The 15,473-nt window shown below is 35.2% G+C and overlaps 1 protein-coding gene across 8 annotated transcripts in view; it reads left to right on the forward strand.

The window, feature by feature from the left end:
* The window catches only part of st18 (ST18 C2H2C-type zinc finger transcription factor), a 72,438-nt gene that overhangs the window by 27,900 nt on the left and 29,065 nt on the right, over positions 1 to 15,473 (forward strand). For 7 of the 8 annotated variants that reach the window (XM_082184253.1, XM_082184254.1, XM_082184258.1 and 4 more), the window contains 2 exons: positions 12,087 to 12,202; positions 14,453 to 14,501. In XM_082184253.1, the coding sequence (XP_082040379.1) occupies positions 12,087 to 12,202; positions 14,453 to 14,501 (165 nt within the window). Of the gene's footprint in view, positions 1 to 2,203; positions 2,611 to 12,086; positions 12,203 to 14,452; positions 14,502 to 15,473 lie in introns of those variants that run through there. The other variant, XM_082184257.1, reaches the window with a different exon arrangement.

Raw genomic sequence — 15,473 nt, forward strand, 5'->3', positions numbered from 1 at the left:
TGTTTTTGTTTTTTCCTGAACCCCTTACACAAAGCCATCCATGCACAAACTTCACTTGGTTAATCCAGGCAAATGAATTTTGTGGGTTTAATTCAACAAGGTTTTAAAAATGTTCCATCTGCTGTGGAGCAGCTGGTGATAGACTGAATGTAATTAATTACTTAACTTTTGAACAGTAGTCCAGGAAAACAGAGCGCTGTGTGTGTGTGTGTGTGTGTGTGTGTGTGTTGGAGAAATGCAAGTGAAATCAGGAGCATGGCAGGAAGATTACACACAATAGAGCAACGTTTGATTTTTAGCACCGACCGTTTGATGCGATGACTCCAGAATTATATTCGCAATTAACTGAAAATGTCCAAATGAAAACAAAAGCCACTGAATCCTCTCCATCTGATTGGCTTTAGCGTTTGTGAGAGATTTAAGCGATGCATCAAATGTTTCTTTGAATCTGTAGGCAGATATCTTTCATATGACAGATAACCGAATATGATTGTGTGAATTGAAAAAAATAAAAAATCCAGCATGAAGATCAATTTGTACTCGGGCAAAAATAGAAGTAAGTGAAAAAGTAAAGCAGGAAAAGGCAGTGAGCCATGTTGTGTAATTAAAATTACATGGGCCTTTTTTGACACTTTTTTTCCCTCTGAATATATTTCAGCATCTACCTTGATAGCAGTGTTACCTCATTGGCTGCGGGTGTGTTTGTTGGCCTAACTATAAAGGATCTGCCTGCACCCTTGTGGGTTGGGAAGAATTAGGATTTATGAATTTATTTCCTCTGTTGTATTGTTTAAACAGCTTTGGTTCAGTTTTGATCCTTTCCTATGCCTTTGAGGCTGTTCCATGGTGTCAGCTGTTGACTGATAGTAAGAGAACTGCCGCACAGTATGAATGAAAGAGAAGTAGCGGTTGGTAAACACTGATAAGGGATAAATAGAAAGCGGTCAGGCAGAGATAGTTCAGTGGGAGCCCAGATTGTGTGCGGTCTGGTAAAATGAGATTCTAAGCCTGTCCTTTTTTATTCTCCCCCCCCCCCCCCCCCTTTAACCACACCATCCACCACCCCTTCACCACACACACACACACACCACCCCTTCACCACACACACACACACACACACACACACACACACACACACACACACCATCCACCACCCCTCCGGATTGCGTTTGTCTGGAAAATCTCCAGTGACCTCGCTCGGCAAGTCCTAGGCTTTAGAAATCTTTCTTTTTTTTTTTTTAATGGTGTGTGTGTGTCTCTGTTTGTTTTGTCTACTGACATGGGTCAAGTTAGCCAATAGACATGTCCCTGCTGATTATGGACAGCTGCCACTAATGTGAGTCTCACCTTAATGCATTTTACATGGAATTATGAGTAGAAAGACAATTTTGGTGTCAGAAGGACACAGCAGTCTGTGTAACGTTACCAAACGTCGCTCTGATATTAAAACACATTTCTTTTTGTTTTCAAGAGCGATATTGACATTTTGGCATTTTTTTTGCATTGTTTTCCCCCAAAACACTGTAGTAATTGAAGTAACACTATATGTTTTGTTTTTTGTAGTCATGGTCCTAATAAAAATATTAAGGAAAAAAAATTTATATTTAATTTTTCATTAATAGTTTTATATTTGCATCGCTTTGATTTTGAAGAGGGATTTTTTCAACGCACTCTATATCTTTATTTTTTCCCCCAAAACTTTGGAGTATTAATAATAAAACTAATTGTACCTTATTTCAGCATGCTCACAGTAGAAAAATTAAGGAAATATTTGTTTATAAAAATATAGCAATCAGAATTTGTTCATTTATAGTGTTACACTTAACATTTACATCGCTTTGATTTTTAAACACGTTTATTTTTGTTTTGAAGGGTGAAATTGCCAATGCACTCTTTATAATTTTTTGCTAAAGAAAAAAATAGCACAATTTTTTTAATTTTTTTAGTCGTTGTCACAGCATAAATAAAGTGATGCAAGAATAAATGCATAGGAATTTTAAAATATTTGATATTTAATTAATAGTTTGATATGCTTTATGTACTTACATTTTTTTTAGTTCTATTTAAATAGAATATTTATGCTAATTCTACACTGGATATTTATCCTAATTTTGCATCTTTTGTAACTATTAATAAATACTAACATTTAAATATTATAAATTGCATTTACTATATTCATGTTCAATGTGTTAAGCCACGAACTGATGTTTTATTTAGGTTCATATATGAAAGCATTCTGATCTTTATTTATTTATTAATTCATTTTTTGACCTTTGCTTTGCTTTTTTTTTTTTTTTTTGCTTTTTTGTTTATCCATCTTTTATGAGATTAGACAGTCCTTCATAAGTTATACCTTGAGGGTCACCATGTGGTATATTTATACTGAAAATAGTTCAGCCCATTGTGCGTCGCTGCCTAATGAGATTGGTGGTTAAATGAATGACACAAAGGCTGAAGGGGGGCGAGCTGGGGGGATAGAGACCCAAAGCACTCGCTTTCCCCTCTCGCCACGCGACACAACAGCAAGACACGGCGTAACCCCGACCCCACCTCCTCTGCTCTCCACTAACAACACCTTTCATGTCGCTGTGAAAAGCTCGCGTGGATGTGGTAAGTCAGGTGGCCCTTCACTAACCCGCTGACTGTGTTTGTGTCCGTCTGTGTTTGTTAAGAGAAAGAGAGGGAAGTGGAGAGGTGGGCTGGGGGTGAGAAAGATGCTTGGCTGGATGGAGGGCTTGATCTGTGAAATGCATCAAGACAAGTGCAGTGCTTTTCGTACGCTGTCATTTCCAGGGTCGTGTTTGAGAGGGGTGATGCTCCTGGAAGCATGTTTCTGAGTCAGAGTTGAGACACTCTTCTTTAGATAAAACTCTTCACTGTAATTAATACATTGTTTGTCTTTCCGTATGCACGCCTTACTTTTGTGTTCGCCTCAATGTCCTCATCTGTAGCTGTGAAGCTTGTTCATTTGGGAACTAGTAGTTTTTGTTTAGTTCTGCTTTGGGAAGCGTGGCTTTTGATCATATGCAGGGCGAGTTGACATACATGTATCGCAGGGAAAACTAAAGTTGGTTCTTCCAAGATGCGAGTCAAAAGCCAGATTTAGTGGACTTTACGCTGGATGATTAACTGATTATTTCAGGATGACTGTTGAATCAGAGGGTCAATTGATTTTTTTTCCCGCTTTTCTCAAAGTTTGCTTCCGCACAGTTGCTTTTAATAATGTGATTAAAGTAAAACAATTATAATAATTTAAACCGATATTTCATGTCTACCATTTTTTTTTTTTTGTGTGTGTAATTTAGTTATTTTTAATATTTCTCTTTGTCATAATATAAAATAGTGATTTTGTTTTCCCACAAATTTGGCATAACATTTACAATGCAACAATATTGAAAATTTATATTTTATAGTTTGCGACATGGCTTGTTATTTTTTAAATAAGTGTGTGGTTCAGATGTGATACACACACACACACACACACACACACACTCACTCAGTGTAATATCTAAAGTTGTGGTCAATCACAATCTGATAAAAGCAAATGCAGAGAGTTTGAAATCTGGAAATTGTAACAACTTCAATTTATAAAGTACTTCTTTATTGAACATTTGGTCCTTTGAAAGATGCATATCTTTTTTTTTTTTCTGGCTATGAGAATATGGGTTAAGAGTGTTCAGAATCCATCCTCTTTATTAAATCCTGGGGGTTATGTCAAATTTACATTTCCTTAAAGATTATTCATTTTACTGATGCATATAATCATGTGTAAGTTCCATCTGCTGGTCTGGGAAGCTGGTTTTAAACTCATAATGTGGCTTTTTTGACCTTTTAAGTAGAAAATAGTGTGACCTCACTGTAGGGTCACGTGAGTGTGTGAGTGTGTGTGTGTGTGCATGCGTGCACGATTGTCCCTAGAAGTGAGTTGAACTTCCCTATGAGGACATTTTGATATGTTTTTATTTTGAAAAAATAATTTGTGTATTAAACATATAAATATAGAGATTTTTTTCATTCTAAAAATGCTAAAAGTGTTTCATATTGGGTTATAGAGTTACATATAGTAATTATATATATATATTTATATCAATATAATTAGCTTTAAATAGTAGTGTGTGTGTGTCTGCTGTTGTTCTACACTTATGCTAACAGAAGCATTGTAGTTATTAGGATCAAATAAGGCAATTACAGAAATGTTTGCAAATGTTCTCGGAGAGTATTACTTGCGTAGGCATCATTTATTGTAAGCACCTTAAAAGCAAGTTGTAAAACCAAGTTTATGACAAAAGTGTGCACGCATCCATTCTGTTTATTAGAAGATTACAGAATGAGACTTCATAAATCCATGATCCTGATCCCTCAGCCCGTTTGGACATTTTAGTTAAATCAGAATTCCCCACTAGACCTCTTTTTAATGCATAAAATACTTAGGCGCAACTCTTTCCAAACAAAGCTTACTCGGACTGGGAATTCCTATGCCAGAGGTAAATCCGAGTTAACATGGATTTAGACTGGCATGAGTTAAAGGACTAGAGTTTGTAATCCAGGTGGCCTGGGGATTTCGCCACACACTGGCAAAAATCACTTAAAACTCCCCGAACAGCCTGAGCTGCAGGATCCAGGCTGAAATGATGACAGCACAGCGGAGATGTGCTGAAGCTGAGCTCATGGTGCTGGTGTCTGTGTAGATGCCAAAGAGGACTTTCCAGCGTGTTATAGACCTGCTCGCTCTGCTTTATATAGGGATTTGACACCGTTTTGCGTTGAAGATGCTCAGCCTGTGCATGTGTTATGAGGTGAAGTGTCACATGTGCCTCAAAGAACCCCATTAATAAGGCTCAAGTATCCCTCATCTTTACTGTTCCTATTGTGCTCATATTAACTCATTTTATACATCATATACAATATTTAGAAGTAATAATGATCAGTAATACTATTTAAGCTGCTTTTAAACAAGTAAAACTATTGTGACTCACAAAGTAGTGCATAGATTCTACTTTGAGTGTAAAACTTTACAGATTACACTTTATTATTATTTTGTGTCTTTATAGTGGAAATGAAATAATGACATTAATTGCAATTAGTTTTAATCTATTAATATTATTTTATTTTATTTTTTAAATTGATACTGTTATTTCAAGTAGCGCATATATTGTACTTTGAGTGTAAAACTTCACAGATTATACACTGTCATATTTTTGTCCTTATAGTGGAACTGAAATATTGACATAAAGGAACTATGATAATTAATTAATGAATAATAATAATAAATTTTTAAATTGATACTATTATTATAATTAGCACATATATTCTACTTTGAGTGTAATTTTTTTTTGTCCTTATAGTGGAAATGAAATAATGATATTATTCACAATTAGTTGTGGTTTTAATCTATTAATGTATATATATATATATATATATATATATATATATATATTTTTTTTTTTAATAGATACAATTTTAATTATAAGTAGCTCATATATTCTACTTCAAGTGTAAAACTTGACAGATTACACATTATTATATTTTGGTCCTTATAAAGGAACTGAAATAATGACATTAAACACAAATTAGTTGTGGTTATTTATTTTTTATCATTTATTATTATTTAATAAATTATTTTTTAAATTGATACCATCATTGTAATTAGCACATATATTTTACTTTGAGTGTAAAACTTGACAGATTACACTATCATATTTTGTCCGTATAAAGGATTTTTTATATATTAATATTTTATTATTATTATCATTTGTTTATTTATTTATTATCCTTTTTTTTTTTTTTTTTTTTTTTTTTTTTTTAAAGTATAAGTATTTAATTGTCTAATCCTTTGACCGCCACAACATGTTTACATTGCTTTAAACTGCAGGTTTAACAAATCAAAATTCAAGTTCTCAGGTTGGGAATCACTAGTGTATTGGGAAAAAGTTACTTTCCCCCCCCCAAAAAAATTTCTAATTTTGAAGAAAGCAATGTATGCGAAGTGAATCTAAATTACAAGTGTAATTCACCCTCACTTGCATTGCCAGATTGTTTTGGGGTTCAATTTCATAATCAGAGCTCAACACTGTCAGTGGCCGCCAGTTTCCAAACATATGCCATGAAGGGCAACCTTTCCCTTTTTCCCTCTCTCCGTCTCACATGCTGCTGAAACAAGTGAGCAAACAGGAGGGCCAGTGTTTGTGGAGGATGAAGAAGCTATGGTGAAGTGGAGTTGTTTAATGACAGGAACAGCTGACTCATTAGGCAAGTGCAGTGAAAGGTAATTAACCCTGGGAAAAGTACAGCTGCCATGCGAGCTGTTCATTTCAATCTTATTAGGAATCAGGAGTTTAAAGGGTCTTCTCCTTTCAAACCCTGCCCGTGATATAGGCCTACTTTCCCCCCTTTCTCTTTTTCCATTTTTTTTTTTTAACCCAGGGGCTTCAGAGCCTGGAGACCTGCCTTTTGTGCTCCAGGATTTAGCTGGAATGGTAGCCACGGCTTCAACAAATTGCCGACCACCTGGTAGTACTCATGCATCCTCTCTATTGAGATACCTTCCCGTCCTGAGACAATGGGCCGGATCAGTGCGTGCTGATAACGGAGAACAGGCGTGGAAGTTGTCCCTGCTAACACCTGGCCTCGATTGTGGCATCTCATTTTCGTTTCAGATGCCCTTTTATGCTTCTCCAAAGCACATTAAGGGAAGCGATAGGTCAGCCTTTGAATTGAAGATGTAGAGACAATGCAGTTGTTAGCATAAATAAATATGTTCACGCTGCCCAGTAACTTTTCTGAAATATATTTGTGTCCCTAAGCTAGGTCTTTTACTAGACCTTAATGAAGTATCTCTCGCTGTTCAGATGGGACTGTATTTTAAAGGAGCTTCAGTAAAGGCCATCAGACTTTACACATTTTTTGATTTTTTGATTGAAGTGCCTGACAATATTATTTAGCTCTTTTGGAGCCAGTTTTATTAACCGAATGATGAATGAATGAACCAATGAATGAATGAATGAATGAATTAATTAATTAATGAATTAATTTATAAAATAAATAAATAAATAAAATTTATTATTTATAATGAATTCGACCAGTTTTATTAACCGAATGATGAATGAATGAATTAATTAATTTATTAAATAAATAAAATGTATTATTTATAATGAATTCGACCAGTTTTATTAACCGAATAATGAATGAATGAAGGAATTAATTTATTTATTTATTAAATAAATAAATAAATAAATAAAATGTATTATTTATAATGAATTTGACTATTGCAAACAACATTTTGTATCATGTGTTGGCAAATGGATATTTTTTTATTATATATATTGTTTAAAGTTTAAATTGTTATATATATATATATATATATATATATATATATAACAGTGTGTGTGTGTGTATATATATATATATATATATGTATGTATGTATGTATATATATATTACAATGACTTCTTACTATTGCAAAAATTATGTATATTATATATTACAATATACTGTATTTGTCTATATATATATATATATTGTAAATGTTATATATACATAATATAATATACATAATTTGATATGTATTATATATCCAAAAAATACACATGATAAAAAATGTTGTTTGCAATAGTAAGAATGCGTTATAATAAATAATATATAATTCAGTTCAGATAGATAGATAGATAGATGGATGGATATTTAATTATGTGATATAGTGTTTAGTTTCATAGGAGTATTTGATCTATTTCTGTGCTCCATTAAATGACTTATTAATTTATTTGGTCACTTTTGCAGAATTGTTTGCACGAGCTTTAACTTCGGAGCTCTACAAACGCCACGTTTCCATTGCAAACAACCTTTTTTTTTTTATCATCTGCGTTTGCTGGCAGATTTCTCATAGAATAATTTATCAGATGAGAAATGCTTTAAACAGTTGGAAACAAGTGTATCTTTGAAGTTACTCCCACATTAGACCTAGGGACAGATGATGCACTTTAAGGTAATTATACTGAAACTAATTATGCTTGCCCTAGAAAGAAAACATAGCCTCATATTCCAGGAGCTAACAGAAGTTAAAATAGCAGCTTTTTGAGTTCTCAGATTTCACAGTTTAAAGTCTCTGGCATGAAGTACATGGAGACTGATATCTCGCGTTTACACACACCCGCCCCTTCTAATCTCAGGCGTCCCCTTTCTTTACATCTCCCTGCCTTTGTTTTTTACGCAGAAGGGCCTATATAGTGAATGATCATTGTGAATATTTCTTTTTTTAGATTTGATCAATCTTTGATGTGCATGTAATTAATTTCCATTGAAGTAAAAAGTATCAAAGCGACGTACAATAATGGATTGTGTTCAACTCCACCCAGTTCAGACATATGTCACTGTTTGCTTCACACCTCCGCATGCTTTCTTATTTCAAAAAGCATGTAAACAAAACCCCCAACCGCCCTTCCGACGCGCATTCAATTGCAATTATTTTCTTCCTTTCTTTCCCCTTTTTTCGGTTACAGTAAGACATTCAGCGCAAGGGGAAAATGAAAGTAAAACGCCGCTATCTCTCGCTTTGCGCTTTATTACGCCGCAACAGAAAAACACTTAGCATGTAAAATGAATGTGGAAATTATTCCTGGGGTAAACTATAAACACACAAGTTACCCCTCCCACCCCCCCCCCACCACCATCCTCCTAGATCAGAGTGTAATTGCCAGTAATCAGGTCTGTTTGCAGCTGATAAAACCTCTCTGAATGCGTGGAACCCTCTTTGTATGATGACTCAATTATGCCCGAAGTGGCTCATCAAACCTGGACCATCAGCAGCTTTAATAAATAAGGAGGCACAAACTTGCTGCAGGCGCATTGTGATTCCATTCATTCCATAATTAAATCCATTCCTGGCTTAACCCTTTTCCAGCCAGACGCTACAGACAAACAAAAAGAGGGAGAGAGCGAGATAGAAAGAGAGTGGGTGACCTTGCAATGAGATCCTGTGTGTCTTCATAACTCTCTCTGTGCGATACTAGCGAGACAGGTGATATGGAGAGAGAGAGAGAGAGGAGAAGAAAACAGGGAAAGGTGATTGGAAGGAGAGAGAAGAAGGGAGGGAGGGAGGTATCTGGGTGGAGATAGAGCTGGAGGTCTTTATTTATTCATTGTTTAGTGCCACATAGTGCTTATTCCGTAATTACACTGAAAGTACAATCTAATCATAACAGTCATTCAGGAAGGAAAAGGGCACTGAGTGCGCTTCGGATGTTTTTTACGCTTATTTCTTTCTGCTTTTTTTTTTTTACCCTCTATCATCTTACAAAGTCGAGATACTAAGACAAAACTTAATGCGAGCGAGAGAGCACTTGTAGGCGTGCACGTTTAATAAAAAAAATGATTTTTTTTTTTTGAAATACACTTCTGAAAAGTCTAAAAAAGTGAAATGCAAGATAAATAACTTGGACAAAACGTGTGCGCAAAAATGCACTTTCAGTGGAAGTCTGTGGGAATATCGTTGCTTGCTGCATAGACCTTTTGTTGAATTTTTAATACATTTATATTTTTAACCATCAGTTTCTAACTTGTGTTTAATCACAAAATTAATTAGGTTTGTTTTTATTGCTATTATTTACATTTATTATGTACATTTATTAACTGCTATTCATTTTTATCCATTTGTCAACATTCTGAAATCTAACATCCAAAATAAGTGTTTGCTTTATCAAAAATTATTTTAGTATCATTAATATTTTCTATTAATAATTTGAGTTAGTTTTTTTTCCTCTTTCATTTCATCGAGGTTTTTTTTGCCGTTTTATTAGTTTTTATTAATTTTTTTCCAAATAAATCCATTTTTTTTTTATTATTATTCATTTTTACTTTATTTTAGTACTTTAAATTAGTAAAGTTAGTAATATATTTAATTTTATTTCAGTTACCGTTTATTTTATTTTATTTCAAGTATTGTTGTTTTTTTTGGTAACACTTTATTTTACAGTGTTCGTGTAATTACTATAGTAATAACTATAATTTATGCATAATTGCATGCAGCTACCCCTAAACTAAACCCTAATCCTAACCCTAACACTATAGTAAGTACATTTAGTTAATTACTCTCTAACATGGACACCTTAATATAAAGTGTAACCTGTTTTTTTTATGGTTTTAGTTAATGATAATCACCCTGCTTCCGTGACACTAATTTGGTTTACTTTGTCACTGATTGTTTACTAATAACCCAAAATGGAAGTGAATTCTGTGTCAAATATAAGTTAAAACAAAGTTTGTACGCTTGCCCCATAGACGTCCATTGTAAGTGCATAACTCTCAATGCACGTTTGTTTTTCCTTAAAATATTTCCGTGTTAATCAACAGAATGCACAAATATTGTCGCATAACTTGCAATTTAACCTTGAACACTATTTCTGTGCATGTCGTAATAAAGCTAAAGATGATTTGAGGTTTGATTACCAGCAGTCGTCCCCTGAGCGGTTAAATCCAATGAGCGATTGTGATGCTGATAACAAACATAATTACCATTTGCATTGTGTCGTTGTCTGTTTGTTTGTCTTATTTTCGGTGATGTTAGCATTCATGTGTTAAAGACTAGAAATGTGCTAACATTGTTACCCGGCCTTTAATGATAGCGTGTGCGTTTCTGTTTTGACCAGAAAATGTCATTCATATTTTCTTTCTCATTTGTGTATGTTAACACTAATCTTCTTTGTATGTATGTTTTTAAGGGTCGCCGTGTCGTTTGTTTGAATCAAATCACGCCCATTGATGTCTAGAGGCTGTAAAGTGCAACTCTCTCGTCGGGCTCAGACGGGGCTTTGAGAAAAAGAGCAGATGGGTTAGGGCAAAGTGCAGCGGCCGCATACACACACACGCGCAGACGTACACACACACACACGCACGCCGCATCAGGAAGCACTATCTCCTTGGAGACCGCAAGGCCATGCACATTAGTGGCCCGGCCCTCAGAGGGACGCTGTCTGCGCGCAGAAGGGGCGAGAGAAACCCCCTTATAATGATTCAGCAGATGACGGGCCGCTCAAGGAGTGGGCCGTTTTTCTTCTTATGCTAATGAGGGGGGCCCCCTCCTCGTCCCCGGGCCCCTGTGCTCGTGTGGTGGCGGGGGCCAACGGGCAAAAGATGCTGGGAGTTTTTAGCCATAATTAACACAAAGCTCTCTCTCTCTCTCTCTCTCTCTTTCTCTCTCTCAAAGCCAACAGGCATGAATGGCTCACCAATAGCGGAGCTCAGGCGTTGTGTAGCGCAGCGTTTAAATTGTCCCGATGCGCGCAATCACACAAAACTCTTCCCGGATTAACCATATTAATTACACACAAGCTATTTGATTTCTGTCAAGCAATCAATTTGCATCTTGTTAAGAAAGCCACATGAGGTCTTGTCTGGTAATTCGCTCCCAGTTTTCTCAACGGCACCGTTTGTAACATTCACGGTTAGCGCTTCGAACAACTCCTGAATGTCGTCGTCCAAGTGGAAGTGAATTTAAAAGAAGTGTTTTTAAACTGTGCACTGTTACCTAAAAATGGCAAAAAAAGTATTATTTAATGTGACTTTGAGTGCATTGAGAACAGATTTAAATAGATTTTTAAAGTTAAAACTGCACATTTGAATGTTTTACATGAATCAGAAATGTCTTATAACTGCAGTTTATGTGGTCATGTTTTCACTTAAGGCCACATTTGTGAGTTAAACATTTATTTCACACTAGTTATACTCCGTAAAGTGCAATTCAAGTTGCCCTTGATATCTTTTGTCTTTCTTTCTTTCACTCTGAGCATGAATAGCGTTTCTGTTCGAACAAAAATGTAGCCGTCCATTAAAAATGAACTGTGTCTTTAAAAAGTATGCACAAGCTAATAAATGTCATACGAATGATTTAATATGACTAAAGCATTGAGTTAGTGATTTTCAAAAGGGTAGAAATATCTTTTTAATGTTTTACAAAAAAAAAGTTCTTATAACTGCTGTATTTTGTGTCATGTTTTCTCTAAAGGACACATTTGAGATTAAAAAATGGATTCCACACTTTAGTCATTCAAAAATACTTGTCCTTGATATCTTTTGTCATTTTCTTCTTCACTCAGAGCATGAATGTCACACTCACATCATAGAACAGCTGAAGAAACGTGTGTGCAGTAACCGGAGCGGCCCGCTGGGACCTCGCAGAACATCTTATTCATTACAGGCCAAACTAACAAAGGTAAAATAAGTCATTGTTTCTGCAGTGGATATATATATATATATATTGGCCATTGATTCAGGAAGGAGTATCTCGCACGTGCACTTCCAGTAGTTTATACACTCTTGTTCATATGTATCAATTTGTGGACAATAAAACTGAATTTGCCTCTGTTTTTCATGTTAGTGTGTATTTACATGCTACATAATCATTTAAGCCTATGAAAGTAGAAAAAGTATTGCACCACACTGTACTCTAGTAGCTATTCTGAGTACTTTATCTAATTTTTTTTTTTTAATTTTTTTTATTTAACATTTTCTGTGTTAGCACAATGGAAATGCACTATGGGGCAACTGTTATTCATAACTATGTTAGTGTATAACTATCAACATAGTTTGGGTTTTCTAACGTTTTAGTATAAATCATTTCTGAGTGTGTGTGAGATTTTTGTGTGTGTTTTTAGCCTATATGATACGCAATCATTTAAAAAGTATTGTTACCAGTACAACACTGCAAAAAGGCAAGAAATTATAACATATTATTTAATATGAACGAACTTGATTATTTTAGTGTGCAGACAATGCAGCTTCTTTAAGTGATAGTTGCACAGTATATTATAGTAAAGCATGCACAGTTTGTTTGTAGTTTGTCTGGGGAATCACTTGTGCCATTGTTTAAAGTTGTTTTTGGCAGGCTTTGTTGAAACTGACGTGATACCTGAGGTCGGCGGCGCTTGTTGACATATGGTTTGGTTTTGTAAGGTGGTGATGTGTAATTTAAGGGATTGTTAGTGAGCAGCTGTTGCCTGATCGCTCTCCTCCTCATGTCAAAGTTTCCGCTCTGAACATCCCGAATATCAAATTACGTAACCCTCGAAATCTGCGTAACCTTTGTTGAAATAAAGCCCTGTGCTTGTCGGGGGGCTAATAAAAGCTTTCTTTTCACTTTCACAGCGAAACAATACAGAAATCACGATACAAAAACCTGGCTCTCTTAGTTTTTAATAGTTTCAGCTTTCAAGAGGTGTTCAGAAAAGCCCGTCCGGAAGCGTCAGGCCACTTCTGGCGTTGTGTGTGTGTTAGCGTGCGTCTGTGTGTACACGAGCGAGCCAGTGTAATGAACTAATCAGGTACATTAGTTTTTACAGAATGTAATCTATAGTGTTTGGGAGTTGTTTGTCTCAATAGGGGCCCCCAGTAATCAAAAGTAATGAAGCTATTACGCGTCGGGAGCCGGGAGAGGGCCGGCGTGGCATTAAGAGTGGGCCACATAAAAGGTTTATTAAAGGAAATTAAGGTCCATCAATGCCACACCTGCTCCCCCTATTATAAATGTATGACAGGTCAGTGGCTTCAATCACAACAGCCAAGCCGAGAGAAGGGGAGATAGGAGTCATGTTTCCCATTATAAGCGAAGTAACAGCCCAGCCAGTGACTCACCGAGCTCACCAGACCCTCCGACCGCTATAGAGCGCCATCAGCCCAGAATAATTACATTTAATAGGTTTTATTTGGGATCAGCAAGGCACTGCTGGCAGAGAGAAACCGAGAGAGAGGGAGACTGAGTGAGTGAGTGAGTAGGTGCACCGGTATTAACAACTCTTTTTGTCTAAACACACACACACACACACACACACACACACACACACACACTACTACTTTTGTTTGTCGCTGGTTTTTGCATTATTAAATTTTTGCTCGCCCCTGTCTCACCCTCTTAAAAGTGAAGGCCTGTCTGACTGTACTCTGTTTGCTGCTGTAGTTCTGTGCAGATGCTAAGTCAATTAAATCAAGCCAAAATATGAAGCTCGGCACACAATGCACATAATGGACCTGAGCCACTGCGAACACTGTGAAATTTCCCTCTTTTATTTGTCATAAAGTTCATTGACCTTTCATTTCTTGCGCTGACGGCTCATTGCACGCTCCAGGAATCATTTGATTGGATTAGTTTTTTTTACTACTATTATTTACTGTAATCCTAGAATTTTAAACTTATTCATTCTTTTCTCTTTTTTTTTTTTTTTAAGATCTAAAGTTGTGATGCCTTGCAGATGGGGTGTTTCTGAAATTGCAAATGAAGTGCTTGCAATGTGATAAACTCTTTGCATGACAATAATCTGGCTTACTTATTAATAACCTAAACTGACAGGAACTTAGCTGTCACTCTGATGATGAGATCCTGTTGAGATGAGTTATTAAACAGGATTATAAATCTCTGGAATTGAAAATTGCTATTTGTTATTAACTTTTTTTCTGTTTTTATTTCCAGATGGAGTCTGACAGTGAAGAGAATCGCAGCGAAACATGTGATGGCACAAGTAAGTGCTTCACAAGTTTAAATATATATACTAACTTTGATAATATAATATAACGTAACATGACATGACATGACATGACATGTGACATCATATGACATATAACGTAATATAACATATATCAGTATAACATGATGTGTAACAATATAACATAACAACAAAATATATAACATAACAAATAACATAGCAGTTTAAATTATCTAGTTTATATATATATATATATACATACATATATATATATATATATATATATGAACATATATATATCTATCTATTGTATATGTTTATATATATATATATATATATATATATATATATATATATATACTGTATACTGTATATATAATTATTATCTATTTTTATTGATATTAAATAACAATCTGTATTTATTAGGTTAATAAATCTTTTTTTAATTAATTCTTTATTAAGGTTCAGATCAAGTAGTTATATCTAGCTTGACTTTTTATATTTTACTTCATATAATTATCAACCGTATACTCAGCGCTTTATATTCAAATAGTTAGAAATGTCAGCTCTTATTTACATATTTTAATTAACATCTGCTTAGCATTTTAAAAAGTTGAATGGCGTAATACATTTTAGCATAAAGTGTTAAAGTGCTTCATATCATTGTAAAGATGTATAACCCATTACCTCTGCAACATAATATTTATTTCATGCTCTTGTTATGAAACATGATCTCATAACACTTTTTAGAACGCATTATTGGTTTATATAAACATGCATTATATTTGCCCTGTACAAAGTTCACACAAACAAGCTGAACACATTTCCCATGATGCCTCAGCGACGGCTTCCTGACAGGCCCGCGTGCGCACGCCCCCTTTTCCTACGCACATTTGATCTGAAGTGTTAGTTTAACGGTCTCACATCAGATCTGTCAATTTTAATATTAATCCTCTTTAGCTGGAGAGAGGTGCGGTTGCCGCGGCGATGCATTATGCATAGACAGTG

Source organism: Leuciscus leuciscus (assembly GCF_965113295.1).
Source record: "Leuciscus leuciscus genome assembly, chromosome: 11".
NCBI lineage: Eukaryota > Metazoa > Chordata > Actinopteri > Cypriniformes > Leuciscidae > Leuciscus > Leuciscus leuciscus.